The sequence below is a fragment of the Octopus sinensis genome, linkage group LG7, assembly GCF_006345805.1.
Source record: "Octopus sinensis linkage group LG7, ASM634580v1, whole genome shotgun sequence".
NCBI lineage: Eukaryota > Metazoa > Mollusca > Cephalopoda > Octopoda > Octopodidae > Octopus > Octopus sinensis.
In genome coordinates this window covers 91,968,073-91,987,233 of record NC_043003.1, presented here as the reverse complement: position 1 = coordinate 91,987,233, position 19,161 = coordinate 91,968,073, and the positions used below count along the sequence as shown (strand labels likewise).

The 19,161-nt window shown below is 32.7% G+C and overlaps 1 protein-coding gene across 11 annotated transcripts in view; it reads right to left on the bottom strand.

The window, feature by feature from the left end:
• Positions 1 to 7,103: 7,103 nt before the first annotated feature.
• LOC115214348 (vinculin) overlaps positions 7,104 to 19,161 on the bottom strand; it is a 209,816-nt gene continuing 197,758 nt past the window's right edge. For 7 of the 11 annotated variants that reach the window (XM_036504925.1, XM_036504928.1, XM_036504927.1 and 4 more), the window contains 3 exons: positions 14,264 to 14,302; positions 11,553 to 11,558; positions 7,104 to 7,550 (listed from right to left, as the gene is read on the bottom strand). In XM_036504925.1, coding sequence (XP_036360818.1) covers positions 7,384 to 7,550; positions 11,553 to 11,558; positions 14,264 to 14,302 — 212 coding nt within the window. In that variant the 3' untranslated portion in view covers positions 7,104 to 7,383. The remainder of the gene's footprint in view (positions 7,551 to 11,552; positions 11,559 to 14,263; positions 14,303 to 19,161) is intronic. The other 4 variants (XM_029783534.2, XM_029783538.2, XM_029783533.2 and 1 more) reach the window with 3 other exon arrangements.

Here is a 19,161-nt window from a genome sequence, read left to right as displayed (position 1 = left end):
GTGTTAATGATTCTACTAGCATGCCTCTTTATTTAATGCCAATATTCATTACCATGTAACATCATTCTGTGTGCAAATATGACATAATCTATCCTTCACTTAGAGAGATAATCTCCTTTGTTGACCACAAAAATAATACTCCCTCAACCATTTCCACCCTATTCTTAATCTGGCTTCTGTGCATTTGGAATACCTACCTTCATTGCTGATGAGATTACCAAAGTAAAAGAAGCTGCCAATTGCTTCTAGGGGGTTTTCCGGTTACATAAAGCATTCATGTCATAAGTGGTCAAATGGCTAACTACTCCTGCACATCTGTTACATACAAGTCTTTCTTTAATTTCAACCTGTCTGTGCAATCCAGTTTAAATACAAATTTCTACAGAGGTCATTAATAAGTTTAGTATAGAATTCCTACTTACAACTCTCCTGCTTACTGAGAATAATCATTGCCAAGATGGTAATAGAGCATTCTTTCTTGCTAAGAATTTTGGTTTCACTGGATTTACTTTTAGTCATCTTGATTCTACACTCAGCTTTGTTTGGGGCTTTTCCTCTTATTCTTCAACTGGTTTAGCTCCAAGAGTTAGATCATTGGCATACAGGTATTCATATGGACAACCAGTCCTAAAATTCTTCTATTCATGTTTTGGAGAGAGATAATTTTTTCAAGATATGTGTAGTGATTGTACCTTTGGAGTATTGAAGGAGACAAAACTAACATGACTCTATTGGAGGATGTTTTGGGGGTCATTGTTCATGGAATCAGTACATATTTGGTGTTAGGTGTTCAAGTTGCGTGTAGATGAAGTGTTGGTGTAGAAGTAAGGAAAGTATGAAGAGTGATATCATTTGTGTAAGAGTGAATGATTTTGGAGGTAATGACAAGTAGATTATTGATGCAGAGAGGGAAACTTGCAAGGAACAAAACTGAACCTGAGATTATCATCAGCACATACACAATGATGTGACCTGATTGATGGGAAACCATTGATCCACATGGCACCATAGGTAGGCTGTTTTGGTAAGAGATTCGAGTACTATACTTAGCATGTGTACAATATAAAACCTCTCAGATTCATTCTTAACATGAAGATTTTCTGCTGCACCATGTAGAATGCTTTGCTAGTGTCAGAAACATTTAGTTGTCTTCTATATTATATGTATCTTCCTCTTATGAGCTTCACCTAGTATTTCTTTGAATCTATATACCATTGAAGGATCGTTTAACACCCATGTCTTCTTTCTTGATATTGCAATATATCTCTTTATTTTTAGATGAGAAATGAATAATGAAAAAAACTATTTAAAAATTTTCTTCAGAAATGCAACCATTTGACCTGAATGGTTAAATATGTTGCAGTAAATGCTGATGGTTAATATGCCATTACTAACCTGTTTTCATTGCCAACATACTCAAATCTCACTGTTACAGTTCATCTAATTGTAGAAAGGAAAGATGAACAAAGCAATGAGCATTTTATTAGTCTGAGGTACTGTTGAGTAAATGACTTCTGAGTATCTGGTCTATGATGCAAACACACACACTGCAGGCCTTGACCCAAACAATTTGTTCACAATCATGCTAAAGAAGACAATTCAGTTGATAATATACTCCAATATACATCATGAATGACAGAAAAATAAGAGATGTGATGATCACCAGTGGAACTTCTTTGATCATAGCTCGGCTCAATCAGACAAGTAGATATTTCTTCTTCTATCACTGGTTTCATGCTGTAATAATGGCCAAAATATTCAATCCTTCACCAAGCTGTAACAATAAGCATTATCTGTAGATATCGCTCACTGTATCTATACATAGTTCCGTGGACAGTACCATCATCACTATTATTTTGATGTTCACTTTTCAACCATGCTTGCATAAGTCAGATAAAATTCATCAAGGCAGATTTTTTATTGTTGGATGCACTTTCTGTTACTAACTCTTACTTGTGTACAAGTATGTGGTTTTTTTTATTCCAGAAGTTTTCAGAAATGCAGAGGGCTGGTCATAATGTCAGCAAGGAATGTCCATAACATCATCAGTTCCTTAAACTGAAAGGAATGTCCAAAGCATCACCAATTCATGCACACATACGCATACACACACCTTTTGTATTACATTTATTTTTCTATCCTTCCATGGATTAAATATATTACTGAGACATTGTTTTACAGCCAGATGCCCTTATTGTCACTAACCCTTACCTGTCTTTCAAATAAGGGATCTCTTGGTCTATACAACTCTGAAGGCATGAGGTAAGTGACTGATTTGTTGATAGAGGTGACAACAACATCGCTCATACATCATAGAAGTAAACATGGATGTAAAGAAACATACCAATTCACACATTATACTCTTTACTCTTTTACTTGTTTCAGTCATCTGACTGCGGCCATGCTGGAGCACCACCTTTAGTCGAGCAAATCGACCCCAGGACTTATTCTTAGTAAGCCCAGTACTTATTCTATCGGTCTCTTTTGCCAAACCGCTAAGTTACGGGGACGTAAACACACCAGCATCGGTTATCAAGCAATGCTAGGGAGACAAACACAAACACACAAACACATACATATATATATATATATATAGACATATATACAACAGGCTTCTTTCAGTTTCCGTCTACCAAATCCACTCACAAGGCTTTGGTCGGCCCGGGGCTATAGCTGAAGACACTTGCCCAAGATGTCACGCAGTGGGACTGAACCCGGAACCATATGGATGAACTTCCATACAGTTTCCATGTAGCAAATTAATTCACAAGATATTGGTCAGTTCTAGATTATAGTAGAAAACACTTGCTCAAGCTGCTATGCAGCAGGACTGAACCCAAAACTATATAATTGTGAAATGAACTTCTTAACCACACAGACCTACCTGATAGTGACTCTCAGAGAAAGGGAAGATAATTTCAAAAAATTCAGAATTAATCCTTCAAAGTTAATTTACCTTTCTTAGAAAGAAAATCTAATATTTGTTCGCAAATAAGGATTACAACTACAATGTTAGGAGCAGGAAGGGCATCCTGCTGTAAAGCAATACTTCAATAATATATAAATCATACAAACACGGGAAAAACCGCATGTAAAAATTAAAGAGCAAATATTACAGTGATATTTAAAATGTGTTAAAATACCATAAAACCAAATTTAATCTTTAAAGACAGTAGTACTGATCTTTGTTGATTTCAAAAAGTGTAAATAAAAACAGTTAAACTGAAAATGTGTGTGTGCACAAATGTCTTATAAAAACACAAAAGAAAAGAATAAAACAATTTGAATATTTCATTGGGTTCCATATTTTGGACATTTATTTCATCAAAAAAATTTTAAAAAAACAACAACAATAATATTGATTGCTTAAGGCACGGTGAGAAGTCATCATTGATAACATTATTACAGTTTGTTGTTGGTTAGCTTAAAAAAAGTTCAAATTTCAATAATAATAATTCTTCCTATTATAGGCACAAGGCCAGCGATTTTTTTAGAAGGAGGGAAGTCAATTACATTGACCCCAGTGCTTAACAGGTATTTATTTTATTGACCCTGAAAGGATGAAAGGCAAAGTTGATCTTGGCAGAATTTGAACTCAGAACATAATGAGTCAGAAGAAATACCACTAGGCATTTTGTCTGGCACACTAATGATTCTGACAGCTCACTGACTCATAATAATAATAATAATAATAATAATAATAATAATAATACTTTCTGACATGGTACAAAGCCAGAAATCTAGGATGTGAGGTTAGTCAATCAAAGCTAACCTAAAACTTCACTGGTAGTTTATTTATTAACCCCAAAAGGAGAAAAGGCAAAATTGATCTCAGCAGGATTTGAACTCAGAATGTAAAAAGTTGCAACAAAATACAGCATAGGCTTTTGGTCTCATGCTCTAAAGATTCTGCTAATCCAAAATTATAACAACAACATTTTTCTTTTTGGTGTGACAGAAAACTGCTCTTTTTAGATAGAGGTATATGTTGCTTGCATTGACCCGAATATATAATTAATACTATTCACCCACCCCTCAGTAGTGGTATTTGAACCTGAGACTAAGAGACTGAGGTATTTAGTTAAGCACAGCAGCCTTGGTCATTGAATAAGCATTAGGTCAAATTTTACAGGATGGTGGGGTAATTGAAACAACCCTATATTTGCAGTAGTATCATAAGAAACATATTGCAGGAGTATCATAAGGAACATATTGCAGGAGTATCATAAGGAACATATTGAATAAATGTGCTTGCTAGTTGCTTGCATTTAAAATGTGACCCTTTGTGTGCAAGTGTGTGTGCCTAATTCCAAATGATTGAGAACCATTTTCCTATCTGGAACAAGCTGGGACTACAATCAGTTATATGTAATCTCTTTAGTACTACAATGAGCATTATTCGTAGTATAACTACAATTATTATCATTATCATAATTATTGTAATGCAAATACATACAAGCATTATGTATGTGTGATTGTGTGTGTATGCAATTAGTACAGAACAAAGCCTCTCTTCGGTCATTTCTAGTAATAAACAGTTCCAACCAAGATAAAAATAATATATTCAAAATTAATTTTAAATGTATGAAAATAATTATTTAACCAGATCTTTTGACATGAAGTTAGTGATTCCTAAAACAATGATTCAATGTTGATAAGATAATAATGATAATAATAATAATAATAATACTTTCTGACATGGTACAAAGCCAGAAATCTAGGATGTGAGGTAGTCAATCAAAGCTAACCTAAAACTTCACTGGTAGTTTATTTATTAACCCCAAAAGGAGAAAAGGCAAAATTGATCTCAGCAGGATTTGAACTCAGAATGTAAAAAGTTGCAACAAAATACAGCATAGGCTTTTGGTCTCATGCTCTAAAGATTCTGCTAATCCAAAATTATAACAACAACATTTTTCTTTTTGGTGTGACAGAAAACTGCTCTTTTTAGATAGAGGTATATGTTGCTTGCATTGACCCGAATATATAATTAATACTATTCACCCACCCCTCAGTAGTGGTATTTGAACCTGAGACTAAGAGACTGAGGTATTTAGTTAAGCACAGCAGCCTTGGTCATTGAATAAGCATTAGGTCAAATTTTACAGGATGGTGGGGTAATTGAAACAACCCTATATTTGCAGTAGTATCATAAGAAACATATTGCAGGAGTATCATAAGGAACATATTGAATAAATGTGCTTGCTAGTTGCTTGCATTTAAAATGTGACCCTTTGTGTGCAAGTGTGTGTGCCTAATTCCAAATGATTGAGAACCATTTTCCTATCTGGAACAAGCTGGGACTACAATCAGTTATATGTAATCTCTTTAGTACTACAATGAGCATTATTCGTAGTATAACTACAATTATTATCATTATCATAATTATTGTAATGCAAATACATACAAGCATTATGTATGTGTGATTGTGTGTGTGTGTGTATGCAATTAGTACAGAACAAAGCCTCTCTTCGGTCATTTCTAGTAATAAACAGTTCCAACCAAGATAAAAATAATATATTCAAAATTAATTTTAAATGTATGAAAATAATTATTTAACCAGATCTTTTGACATGAAGTTAGTGATTCCTAAAACAATGATTCAATGTTGATAAGATAATAATGATAATAATAATAATAATGATAATAATAATAATAATAATAATGATGATGATGATTTATTACATGAGCACAAGGCCAGAAAATTTGGTGTGTGTGGAGAGGAAGTGCAGTTAATGATGTTGACGTCAGCAGGATTTGAACTCAAAATGTGAGGAGACGCAACTAAATACTGCAAGGTATTTTGTTTGTTGCCCTTATGTGTTCTGCCAATCTAATGTTAATAATAATCCTTTCTGATTTTGGCACAGGGCCAGCAATTTAGAGAAGGGGAAGTTGATTACATCAACCCCCCAGTGCTTAACAGGTATTTATTTTAGCGACCCTGCAAGGATGGAAGGCAAAGTTGACCTCAATAGCATTTGAACTCAGAACAAACCCAGACAAAATACTAAGTAGCATTTCATCTGTCTTTGCATTGTGAGTTTAAATCTACTAAGGTCAACTTTGCCTTTCATCTTTATGGGATCAATAAAATAAGTATAAGTTGAGCCTTGTGCCGAAATTTGAGATTATTATTATTATTATTATTTCTAATATAGGCACAAAATCAGAAATTTGGGAGATGAGTTTTATTATTTAAATTAAATCTAATACTTCACTGATACTTTATTTCATTAACCTCAGACAGCAGATGAAAAGCAAAGTTATCTTGGCTGCATTTGAAAACAAAAAAGGGAAAAGCAGAAATGCCAGGTATTTTGTCTAAGTTAGTGACTTTGCCAGTCAACCACTCTAAAATTAATAATGATCTCTAAAATTGGTAGAAATACCTGCCTGGTACTTTAATCTCATTGACCCTGGGGGGATGAAAAGAAGAGTTGGCCTTGATGGGATTTGAACTCAACCGTAACTGATTACCACAAGGTATTGTGTTTGGCACTCAAACAATTCTGCCAAGTCAATAATAATAATAATAATGATAATAATAACAACAACAACATGACATGGAAGACCTAACAGGAAAACAGGTGATTGCAAAAGAAAGAGAAAAAAATTTCACAATACAAAAATATTATGAATGAAAAAAAAAAGATAGAAGCATTTAAGCTTATGAAGTGAAATTTAAAAGAAAAAAAATGAAAAGGTCGTAGAAAAAAGTATACAAAATAAGAGAGGAGGGGCAATAAATAAATAAATAAATCAAAGAATGTCAGTTCATGTTGCATTTTATAACAATTTCAATTGAGTGCATGTATATATGTGTCTGATGAAACAATTGGCACAAAAGGAAATTCCATACATAAACATATATATATATATCATCATTTAACGTCTGCTTTCCATGCTAGCATGGGTTGGACATATATATATATATATATACATACATACATACATATGTACCTACATACATATATATATATATATATATATATATATATATATATATAAAATATAATAGTTGAGGAAATTTCAGAAATAAGCAGTTATTGATAAAATATAATAAGCACCATAGCCATCTCCTTGTAAAAACTTTTTTTGGACTTTTTTCATTGTCAATTTTTTTTTTCATTTTAAAAATTTTATTCTTCCTATGATTTTTGTTTGCTTTTAAATGTAAATACTTAAAAATAATTTTTTAAAAAATGTAACGAACTATGAGTGGCCATAATCTCAAGCAGATTCTTATATAACGCAGCTTTAACTGTATCGTTTAATTCACTGCATTTGTCTAAACAAGTTACCTTCAAATCAGTAATGGTGTGCAAAGCCATAAACTTGCACTCACACAAAACATACTGAACCTTGAAAACACTGTTTAACTTATGTATACCATGGCCTTTTACGGATCCATCTGATGGTGTAGCCAGAGTCAACACGGATCTTGATTGATGCAGCCTCTGCAGCACGCACAGTTTCTTTGACTGACTGCATAAGGTTCTGAGCATTACCGACTAACATCTCTGTTGCATCTTGGTCTTCTTGAGAACCTGGAAAATAGATGCATTAATTTGTTTAATATTAAATAAATACATTGTATTTCTTGTTTCTTTATAAGATATGTTCCAACTCAAATCAACATACAAAGACCAGTAATAAGGGAAACAATAAAAATTGCCCTGATTCATTAGACTTCAAAAAACCTGGGATTTGCATCCAAGATTTAATTCAAATGCTTAAGCCCCCAAAATATTCTGGATGTAAATCAAATACTTCAGACTAGGATAGCAATTCTGGACATCAGTTTTGCACACTAGTTTAGAAGAGGATTTTAGATAAAGAGTTTGGGAAAGGAGAAAGCCAAGATGGTTGACTGGCCATGAAGTGGACTGATTAACTATAGTTTATGGGTTCCAACCTTAACAATCAATGCAGTGTATTTGAAATCAGAATAAACTCTCCATTACAAGGACAAATTATAAGTCTTATCTAAGACACACATCTTTAAAAAAAAATGTTTCAATGAATGTTAAGAACTATCAAAATATAAACAATTTGAAAGTAAAATTTCTAAAAAATAGCATTTCCTGGTTCTAAACAGCATTTAGGGGTTAATCAAAAGAGGTTACTAAGCAGTACTGCAAAAAAGTACTCAATAATTATATACAGCAGGAAGTATTTAAGATTTTCTTTATCAAATTTAGTCTACATATTGAGTCTCCCATAAATAATGCAGTTTTTTATACTTTTTATTTTTCAAAATTAAGATAAATGAAGTTCTTTTTTAATCTAAAATATACTCTCCTTTTTCTACAATGTTCTTCCATCTATGTGGTAGACTTGCAAGGCCCCTCTTCCAGAATTCACTTGTCCATGATAAAAAATACTTCTCCAGCACTGTTCTGACCTTGTCTACAGAATTCATATTTTTTCCATCTAAATGATTTTGAAGACTGCAGAATAAATGATAATCAAATGGTGTATTGTCCAGTGAATATGGTAGGTGGGTTATTGTTTCCCATTCAAGCTGCTCCAGCCTTTGGAATGTCATCCTCACTGTATGTGGCCGAGCATTATCCTGATGGAAGAACACCTTCCGTCTTGAAACTAAAGATGGTCATTTTTCTTCTAGCGCTTGCAGTAGATCACCTTTGTTATCATTTGGTTTGAGTTTAAAAGTTCGAAGTTGATTAAACCTTTCATAACCCACCAAACAGATAACACCATCTTACATAGATGAAGACCTGTAGCCTGGAGTGCCAGTGTTTCTCCTTTCCCTACCCACTGTCTTCAGACATCTTTATAGAGACTCATTTCTCGTCACCAATCATTATTCAGTCCAAAAAAGTTCATTCGTGAGACGTGACAGCAAAGAAAGGCACACATTCACTCTCTGCATGTGATTAGACTCAGAAAGTTTGTGAGGGACCCATTGACTCAATTTTCTGACTTTTCTGATGTTACACAGGTGTCGATCAATGGTTGACTGACCGAATCCAAGCTTCTCTGCTAGTTCTTCAAAAGTTACGATGGAATTTTGTTCCAGGAGGGTTTGCAGGACTTCCTCATTGAGGTCTACAGATGAGTTTTGTCTTCTAGGCTGTAGTTTCTGGCTCAGAATTTATGGAACCACTGTTGACACTGGTTTCCATTTATTGTCCAATCCACATATACTGCATTAATATTCCTCACACTTTCCATTGTATTGTTGCCTTTATTGAACTCATAAAGCAAAATAAGTAAAATAATATGCTCCTTTGTCATTCCCATTACAGATTTGAAAAAAAAACAAACTTAAAATCGAACTGTACTCTTCAAAACTTGCACTAAGAATAAGTAGAAGGTAATATTACTACCTGCTTTTATAACAAGTTGATGCAGGAAGTGTATCCCATCCCTCTCTGACTCTTAGTTCATGCAATTGAAAATCACATTATTTATGGTATGACCCAATACATTTGCTATACCTTCATTTACATTCATATAACTACTGGATTTTTAATTTACTCTGGATGGTTGATGTAAGAGACAGTATTAAAATAAAACATGAATATAAGCAAGAAGTTTATTGTAAAAACAAAATACATATTTTGTACATTCTCTTTTTATGAGAGACTGGGAAGCTATCGGTCATTCAGCAAGAAAATGTAAAAACTCTCACTTCAATTTTACTGTTTGCTAATAATATAAATAATTTTTTCAATAAAAGCACAAAACTTGAAATTTTGGGGGAGGATGTAAGTCGATTACATCAGCCCCAACATTCAACTTATTTCATCAACCCCAAAGGGATGAAAGGCAAAAACTACCTCAACGGACTTTAAACTCAGAATGTAAAGACAGACAAAATGCTGCTAAACATTTTGCCTGGTGTGCTGACAATTCTGCCAGCTCATCACTTTAATAATAATAATGATCCTCTCCACAATAGTCATAAGACCTGAAATTTTGGGAGGGGTGGGGATTAATTACATTGACCCTAGTACTTACCTTATGTTTATTTTCTAGCCCTCAGAAATGATAAAAGGCAGAGTGAATCAATACTCTGTGAACTCAGAATGTAAAGGTATACAACTAAATAGGCATTTCATTCACCACTGTACCAATCCTGCCATAATAATTTCTTACAGAGATGTAAAGCTACCAATTCTGGGAATAAAGTTAGTCAAGTGACTTCAACGCTAGTACTATATTTTCTCAATCCAATTTAGGATGAAATATTGAATTCTAATATGAGCACAAGGCACCAAATTTCACAGAGAGAGTGACAAGACAAAAAGCAAAATTAAAGCTGGTAGAGTTAAACATAAAGGGAGATAACCGAATTACTCCAACGCATTTTGTCAGACTGTCTACAATTCACACAATATCATTCATTTATCTGATTTGATTTGAAAATATGGAAGTAACTATACAAAATATAAAATTCATTATAAATAAATAGATAAGTAAAAATAAAAATAGCTGATCTCAATGCAACATTTAATGTGCAAAACAGACAACTACATATTTTACCATCTGCCTTGAACTCTCATCATGGACAGGAAGGAAGTCTAAATACTCAAACTTTGGGGAGAAAGAATGCCAGAAACTAAGATATTCTAAATGGGTTCAAATACTAAATGCTGTTAATAAATCTAACAAGGGAAGATATCTTGGGGGAGAAAAAAAGGAGAGTGGGATTAAATAAAATATTTGGCTAGGAACACATCAATTCTTAATAAAGGCGGTAGGTTTCTCATCAAAATAAGCATCATGGAATAAAACAAGCTAAACAATTTAAAACTAAAGAAAATAAAACTTTGTAAAAAGACAAAAGAATATGGATTATATCAATCAAATATAGATATATTTAGCATTTTATTTATATATTTCGAATATGTTTCAATTTCTTGAGGTTAGGGGACAGGAAGAAACAGGTGGGCAAATGTTCATGCCTTTCCGTAAGGGCTTAGCAGAACGAGAGCAGCAAAACAGCTTATGACAAGGCACCAAGCCAAGCCGTAACAGATCCAGCTTACCCACAGCCAAACCTTTACGACAAAGCATTTCGAGAAAGAAAAGGGTGTAAAGGGAAATAACTCTTTTCTTTCTTTTTTGATTTATTTCATCAGTAAATTGTTATAAAAGTGATTCAAGACCCAAGAGCTTTGCGGAAGCATTTACCGAACTAACGAAATTCTCATTCCTCGAGTCACTTTTCTAACTTTTCTCCAATCAAAAATGTAATTAAAAAAAAAGAAGGTATATAATTTTAATATTTCTAATCAGCAGAAAGTTGAGTTCTATTTCTTGTTTGTTTTCCCAAACCTTTGTGTGTGTGTTTCAAACTCTCTCTGTATAATGTCAATTATATATATGAGGCAAAATAAGGATAGGATTGCATGCAGTTGGGTGGTGTGAACAAAGTAATGTGGTGAAGGTTTCACAGGCATGTAACACCCTCGCACAAACCCCAACTCTTTTTCAAATCAGAAAAAAAAAAAAAGAAAAATAAACTCATTAAAAAAAAAATAACTGCAAACTGTTCAGCATGCATCAACAGTACTTACTTGATTCTGTGATCCCCAAGCGGCAGTGAATATAAACGGCAAAGTGTTAATAGCAAGAAATTATGGCAACATCACAATGATATCTTAAGTGTGTGTATGTAGCATTGCTTTTTTGCTTTTGTAAAGATATTTTATTAAACAGACTGTTGCCCAAGTCAAGAAACAAAAAAGGATGATTAAACTGTTTTATTACACACATACACACTCATAGAATTTTGGAGTTGTTCTGTTTTCTTTTTAATCAAACACTCTATGTAAAGTGGTGGCTTTCAACCATTTTTTGCCTTTGATTCCTATTTTACTCAGATGAATCCTCATAACCATCCAGTATTTAAAATATCCTGTTATATTTTTTTATAATTAGATATTATTAGGAATTGTATTTATAAAAAAAAAATGAAACTATTTTGTGTATTGTAGAAGTATAAATAATTTATCTGCACATAAACTCTAACAACAAAATCTTATATGGACTCCCAATGGTCATATGAACTCTTGAGGATCCAAAACCACTAAAACAATAATAATCACTGTGTGTCTGAGAGAGGGGGGGGAATCAGGTCTTACAAAAATGTAATTCAGAGAAGTTACTGTTCATTGAGAAATAACATAGTAACATGTAAATAGTTGTTTCTCATTTAGGCACAAGCCTAACAATTTTTAGGGTAGGCAGTTTGTCAGTATTACTGACCCCAGTACTTGACTGGTACTTTATTTTATTGACCTCAGAAGGACAAATGGCAAAGTTGACCTTCACATGATTTCAACTTAGAATTAACATATGATAAGACTCTAAAGAGATGAAAGCACAAAGCTGACCCTAACGAGATTTGATATATAGGGATCTCCAGTTCATTTTTTTTTAAATATCTAGTTTGCTTCAGCCTTATTTTAAGTTCACCACTGAAAGTATTTAAAAGAATAGAACCAATGAAAGTGTCCACTTATAGTCCAACAACATGCCAGAAATAACAAACCAAATCTCTCCCTCTAATCATACTTTTATCTAAGAAAAAAAGACATCAAAAAATGTTGTGTTCAAATTGTGTCATGCCAAGAGGTCATGAGTGGAATATTTTTGAATGTCAGTTGCCTCAGTCGGAGCCTACCTGGGGCTAAATAGCAGCTAAATAACAGCTAAAGTCTTATTTTTTTAATCTTGAATTATAGTTAATATTTGAGGAAAATAACTAATTAATGTAGAGAGTGTCAGAACAGTTGTGTTGTCGAATATAGATGAAATGTAAATTTAAATAATAATTCTCATAACAAAATGTAAAATTCATTTAGAATCACTATACATAGTGAATAAGGAACTATAATTCATATAATTGTGTGAGCTAATGCAATATACCTTGTACAAGTAAGTATACAAATTAAAGTATCTGGAATAAGTAAACTGACAAATATACCTTTAGTCTCTCTAGAATATATATATATATATATATAAGATTCAGTTGAATTAGGTACTTAAGTTGAGGCACCAAGTCAGTCCGATATTGTCTCTGCACAGCTCGAAGTTAGGTGAATAAAAAGCAAATAAGTAACAAGAATGTTCAGGTATTAGTGCATTCTTTTATTCTCTAGTTCTGATGAAAGATTTGCTATAAAATTATAATGGGGTATCCTATATGTTGAAAACCTGTATGGTCTTATTTCAAATTGATGTAATGCTTGCATTGATTAATAAAATGGAGCCGCTTGAAATGGCCATAATGCACTAATTCCTGGACATCCTTGTTACTTATTTGCTTCATATATATATATATATATATATATATATATATATATACTCAAAATAAGCAACAAGAATAACTTCAGTTGCTTATTTTGATTATAATCACCCCATGGAATTTATATGGATAACACCATACAAAATTCTGGTGCATCTAAATTTGCTGAACTTATTTGTATATATATATATAGTGTTCTTTATTTTTTATGCCCTATAAATTCCATATCATTTCCAGTAATTTGGTATGTATGTATGTGTGTGTGTGTGTGTGTGTGTGTGTGCGTATATATATATATATATATATATATATTATATATATATATATATATATATATATGTATGTATATATATATATATATAAGTGAACCATTCCTACCAATTTTCGATAAATAAAGTCATACCTTAAAACAAAAATCTTGGATGGATAAATTAGTATTTTTTCTTTTTTTTTTGGTTAACTATTACATTATTTATTAACTGTCATTAAACACTACATGGTAAATAACTATTATTAAACAAACACTTGATTTCTTTCCACTACTGTTTATATGTGATGGTTACGTGCAACTGATTAGAGCTACATGACATAAACTGAGAGTTTGGATTTTACTGTTAGACTCACATGTGCTTTAGAATTTACTGAAATGTGTTCATTTATTCTCTTAGTTAATTGATTATTGTTTGTTTTAGATTACAATTTAGTAGAACTAAACTACACTAAACATATCAGTTTAAACAACATTTAGCTTAAACATTCATTTCAGACACATACAAACGGCACACATATAAACATACACTCATAGCACTCACAGGTTCACATATATGTATGTTAAAATAACAAAATGATATTAGTAGTTGGCATGGCATATCGTGGCTTTTGTGTGGAGACTCTTGGTAGAGATTTTTTCTTTTTTTTTTTTGCAGCTATGTTCAAACAAACCATGCACAAAATTGTCAAGAAATGAGAAGAAATTACCACAGGCAATCTCGCTACCATCAGGTGCTGGAATTGGCTCTGGAGAATCAAATATGGTAATATATGATTTTTGGGAAATTTGGATTATACTACTTGGCATTTTGTAAAGCCTCCAAATTCACAAAATGAAGAGAATTCAGTCAAAAGTAAAAAAAAGACTACCCCTCTTTTGTTCTTTAAAAGCTTTAATTAAACAGCAAGTAATAAACAACAATAATAACAAAGATATTTAAGGAAGCATGAAATTCACAAAAATAGGGGAAAAATTGATGGACAGTATCATATATTGGTAATTAAAAGTGACCCTGGCTTCAAAATTGAAGAAAGACATGTGTTGCTCATATCAATCGCAGTAATTTTATTGGTCTTCTGTATTTTATGCCCCCCCCCCTCGCAGAAGGATGAAAGGCAAAGTTGGCTTTGACAACATTTGAAATCAGAATATACCCAGAATGGACTAAATACCAAAAGATATGGTTTCTCCTGTTCTAAGTTTGCCAATAAGTGGTTAGAATTTAAGAAAGAAAAATTATATTCATGTTCAATTAGAATATACCCTACATATTTTGAATAACTCTCTAGGAATTACAAACAACTCTGATTTGAATGAGTTGGTTGTGCTTACGAGGGAGAGGTCGTAAGAAAATTGCCGAAATATATATATATAAAACCACAAGCCTTTCACATTCAAAATTTGGATGTCTATCCACCTACAATGAAAACATTTTTTTTATCAATCAGCTGTGTTATAAATAGTAAACTCTGCCAAAGTTCAAACTATCATCTAAAAAAGCAGAGAATAATTATATGTCACAGATCTGCTCAATCAAAGCTAACCCTGGAGAAGCAGGGGAAGTGATAAACAAAATAACAACTACATACTGGTGTTAACAAAGTGTGTTTACAAAGAAGTAGGATTTTCATCAGAAATCTGCCAAATATTTCCTCTTCTGAAAAGGGCAAAATATTAAACAGGAAAAGAATAAACTACAGGTCATAGACCACAGTAGTTTAGAACAAATTATAAAATGTATAATTATACATATATGCATACATGTATTTGTATACACATGCATATATATATATATATATATATATATATATATATATACTATATATATATATATATATATACATATATATATATATATATACATATATATGTATACATCTGCACATGCACATACACACAAACATATATATGTATACATCTGCACATGCACACACACACACACACACAAACACACACACACATATATATATACACAATTGTCACTAAAAGTGACTAAGGGTGCAAGTCAGCACCAGCAATGCTAGAAATAAGAGTCAAAATAACTCTTAGCCATGAACAAGGATTAATTCTATCCAATGTGTGTGTGTGTGTGTATAATATATATATATATATTATATATATATATAATATATATATATATATAATATATATATACTTTCATTATTTTACTGGTTTCAGCCATTGAACTGTGGTCATTATGGGGCAATAGCAGGAAAGGTTTAGTTGGTCCAATTGATTTCAGTTTGGTACTTATTCTACTAGTTTCCTTTAGTTAAACTGCTAAGTTACAGGGACACAAACAAGCTAACACTTGTCAAATTGTAAGAGACAAACTTAAAAACACACACATGTATGACAGACTTCTGTGCAGTTTTCATCTGATAAATATACTCACAAAAAGACATTTGCTCAAAGTGCTTTGGCATAGAACTGAACCGGAAACCATGTAGTTGTAAAGCTAACTTCTTAACCACACAGCCATACCTGCAACCTATATATATCTCTGTGTGTGATTTCTCAACCTGGTAAAAATAGCAGCCAAATATTCCTCAAATAACAACCAATTGTCCTAAAAAAAATGTATTGGATAATTTTGTTCCAGATATACTATATCATATTTATATATATATATATATATATATATATATATATATATATATATATACATATATGTGTGTGTGTGTGTGTCAAACAGTGGAAATGAGTACTCAACACTGTATTGGTGGATATAATTTCTTTACTTGTGGGTTAAGACTACCAGTGGTCTTATGTTAAGAAAAGGAGGAAAATATCCAAGCGTCTTAAAAATTTTCCAAGCCGATCACATGGAGAAATGTGTTTGCCTCCATTTTGGAAAACATATATATATATATATATATGTTCTTTCGTTCTTTTACTTGTTTCAGTCATTTGACTGCATTCATCCTGGAACACCACCTTGAGGGGTTTTAGTCAAACAAATCAAACCCAGAATTTATTTTTAAGCCAAGTGCTTATTCTATCGGTCTCTTTTGCTGAACTACAAAGTTACAGGGATGTAAACACACCAACACCGGTTGTCAAGTCTTGATGGAGGGGGGGAACAAACAAACACAAAGACATATATATGTATCTATGTATATATACATGACAGGTTTCTTTCAGTTTCTGTCTACCAAATCCACTCACAAGGCTTTAGTCAGCCCAAGACTATAGTAAAAGACACTTGCCACGCAGTGGGACTGAACCCAGAACCATGCAGTTGTTAAGCAAGCATCTTACCATGTGGTTGGTATAGAAGCTATTTACCACACAGCCACAACTAGAAGAAACATGGAATGTTCATGGCTGGAATGCTTCTGTTTACTCAGAGCTGAGCTGGGATTAAACAACAACCAAATGATGTTGATGGTGATAATCATGATGACAAGAATCACAATTACATTGAACCATAAAGAGAAAAGTGATCCAGTCTGTGAGATATTTTATAGTGTCATTCAAACCTCAAGCAAAGCTTGAACTGGAGCAAGGTATAAACTGTCGTTATTGTGGCTGACTAGTTGACCTTAAGTGATATCTCAGCTGATTTAGTGACACACATTTTTGAGGTCACACTAAATTATAGTTAAATGTACTTTAGTGGTTCTAAATGACAAAAAAGCTGTTCAAACACATGTGTGTGTTTGACCAACTAATTTGTCATTTAAAGCTACTAAAGTACATTTTACTTTAATTTAGTGTGACCCCCAAAAATGTGTGTCACCAAATTAGCCAAGACATAACTTAAGGTCGGCCAGTCAGCCAAAATAATGACAATTGACATTTTGCTCCAACACACACACACACACACATATATATATATATATATATATATATATATATATTATATATATATATATATATATATATATATATATATATATATATATACACACACACACGCACACACACATTAGAGACCAAAGTAATGTCTTTCCCATGAAAATTGGACAACACATCTATCTAACAGTTCATTGTTAATTTTACTGTCAAATTATTTACGAGTGGGTGCTGAAAAGAAAATACCAGAGGATCAGTTAATTACGATTTTATTTAACATAATCCCCTCGCAGATTTCAGCAGTGCTTCGAGTTTTTTGGAGCTCTGTAAGAGAATTCAGAAATTTGGACCTCCAGCCAAGCCTTTTGCGATACCCAGGAACTTTTCAGCACCCACCTCATATAGACATACACATAAGTCTGTATATTTGTATGTATCTATCTATCATACATTTGTATATATCTGTAAGATTGATAAATAGATGCTTGTTTTTATGTAAAGTTATCTATAAAGATAGTTAAACACTAAATTGAAGGATCACAATACAACACTTTTCAGTGAAATGCCATATTTATTTTTACAAGGAAATGGTAGACAGTGTTGGCATCAGATTATCTAATGATTGTAAGTAAACCAAAATTCAATGGCACTGACAATCTTTTCCATGCATGTATGTGTATATATATATGCATTTCAAAGAGATGTGAACCCTTATAAGTTGCATCAGAACTTTCCTGTCTAAGAAGGCAATATCTCTGAATAAATATCGACATGGGATAGAGTGGACACCTCAAACAGTCTCTCTGGTGACAGTTGCACTATAAAATGTACTTGTTACACTTAGTAAGACATACACAACAGAATTGGCTAGTTTTGCTCTGTTCTTGCATGTACTAGGTGACAAATGACTGTAGCAGTTGGCAAGATATTTTAGATTCCTCCAGCCCATGTCAATATGGAGAAACGGACATATGACGATGATGATAGGTTCATATACAATAGAATTAGGTAAAAAGTCATATTTTACATGAAATACCCTATAAATGAAAATATCAACTTATAATAATCAGAAATATACATATCCAGTGATTAAATTGCATCACAGTCATGTTGTCAACGAAGTGACAGCTTAAAAGCATATCTTATGTTACAAAAAAAAATTGATATAATAAAGAATAAGTAAAAAAAAATTACTAGTAAATATTTTATATATATTAGCAGCAGAGACAGTATTAATACTGTGAGGTAATATTTATCCACACTTAAATGTAGATGTTCTGTTAGAACAAACTATACTGTAACTGTTAGCACGAGAGAAACTCTCATATTGGCTTTTGGTACAAAATGCACTCTTTCTTATATCAAATCCCACTACCTCCAGTACCAAGACTACCAGAACAGATGATTTCGACCTTGTTTGGTCTTGTCAATGATGGACACTCAAGCATTAGAGGCAGTAGTGATTCATCTCCCTGCCAGCAATATATAGATTGACAGTGCCAGAACAGGTGCTGACATTGCAATTAGCCAGCATGAACATATACATAGGTGGAGGCATGGCTATGTAGTTACATATATATGTAGTGTGGAGTGTCTCCTTGTTTTGACATCATGTGACAATTGTAAGCAAGTGTCATCATCATACAGACAGTGTCATTCATTTTCAAATTTCCATGAAAACATGTCCAGTCATGGGGGAAATATTACCAACTTGGAGACGAATGAGGGATGGTGACCAAAAGAGCATCTAGCCACAGAAAATCTGCTTCACATTAATTCCATCTGGCCCATGAAAGAATGGAAAAAT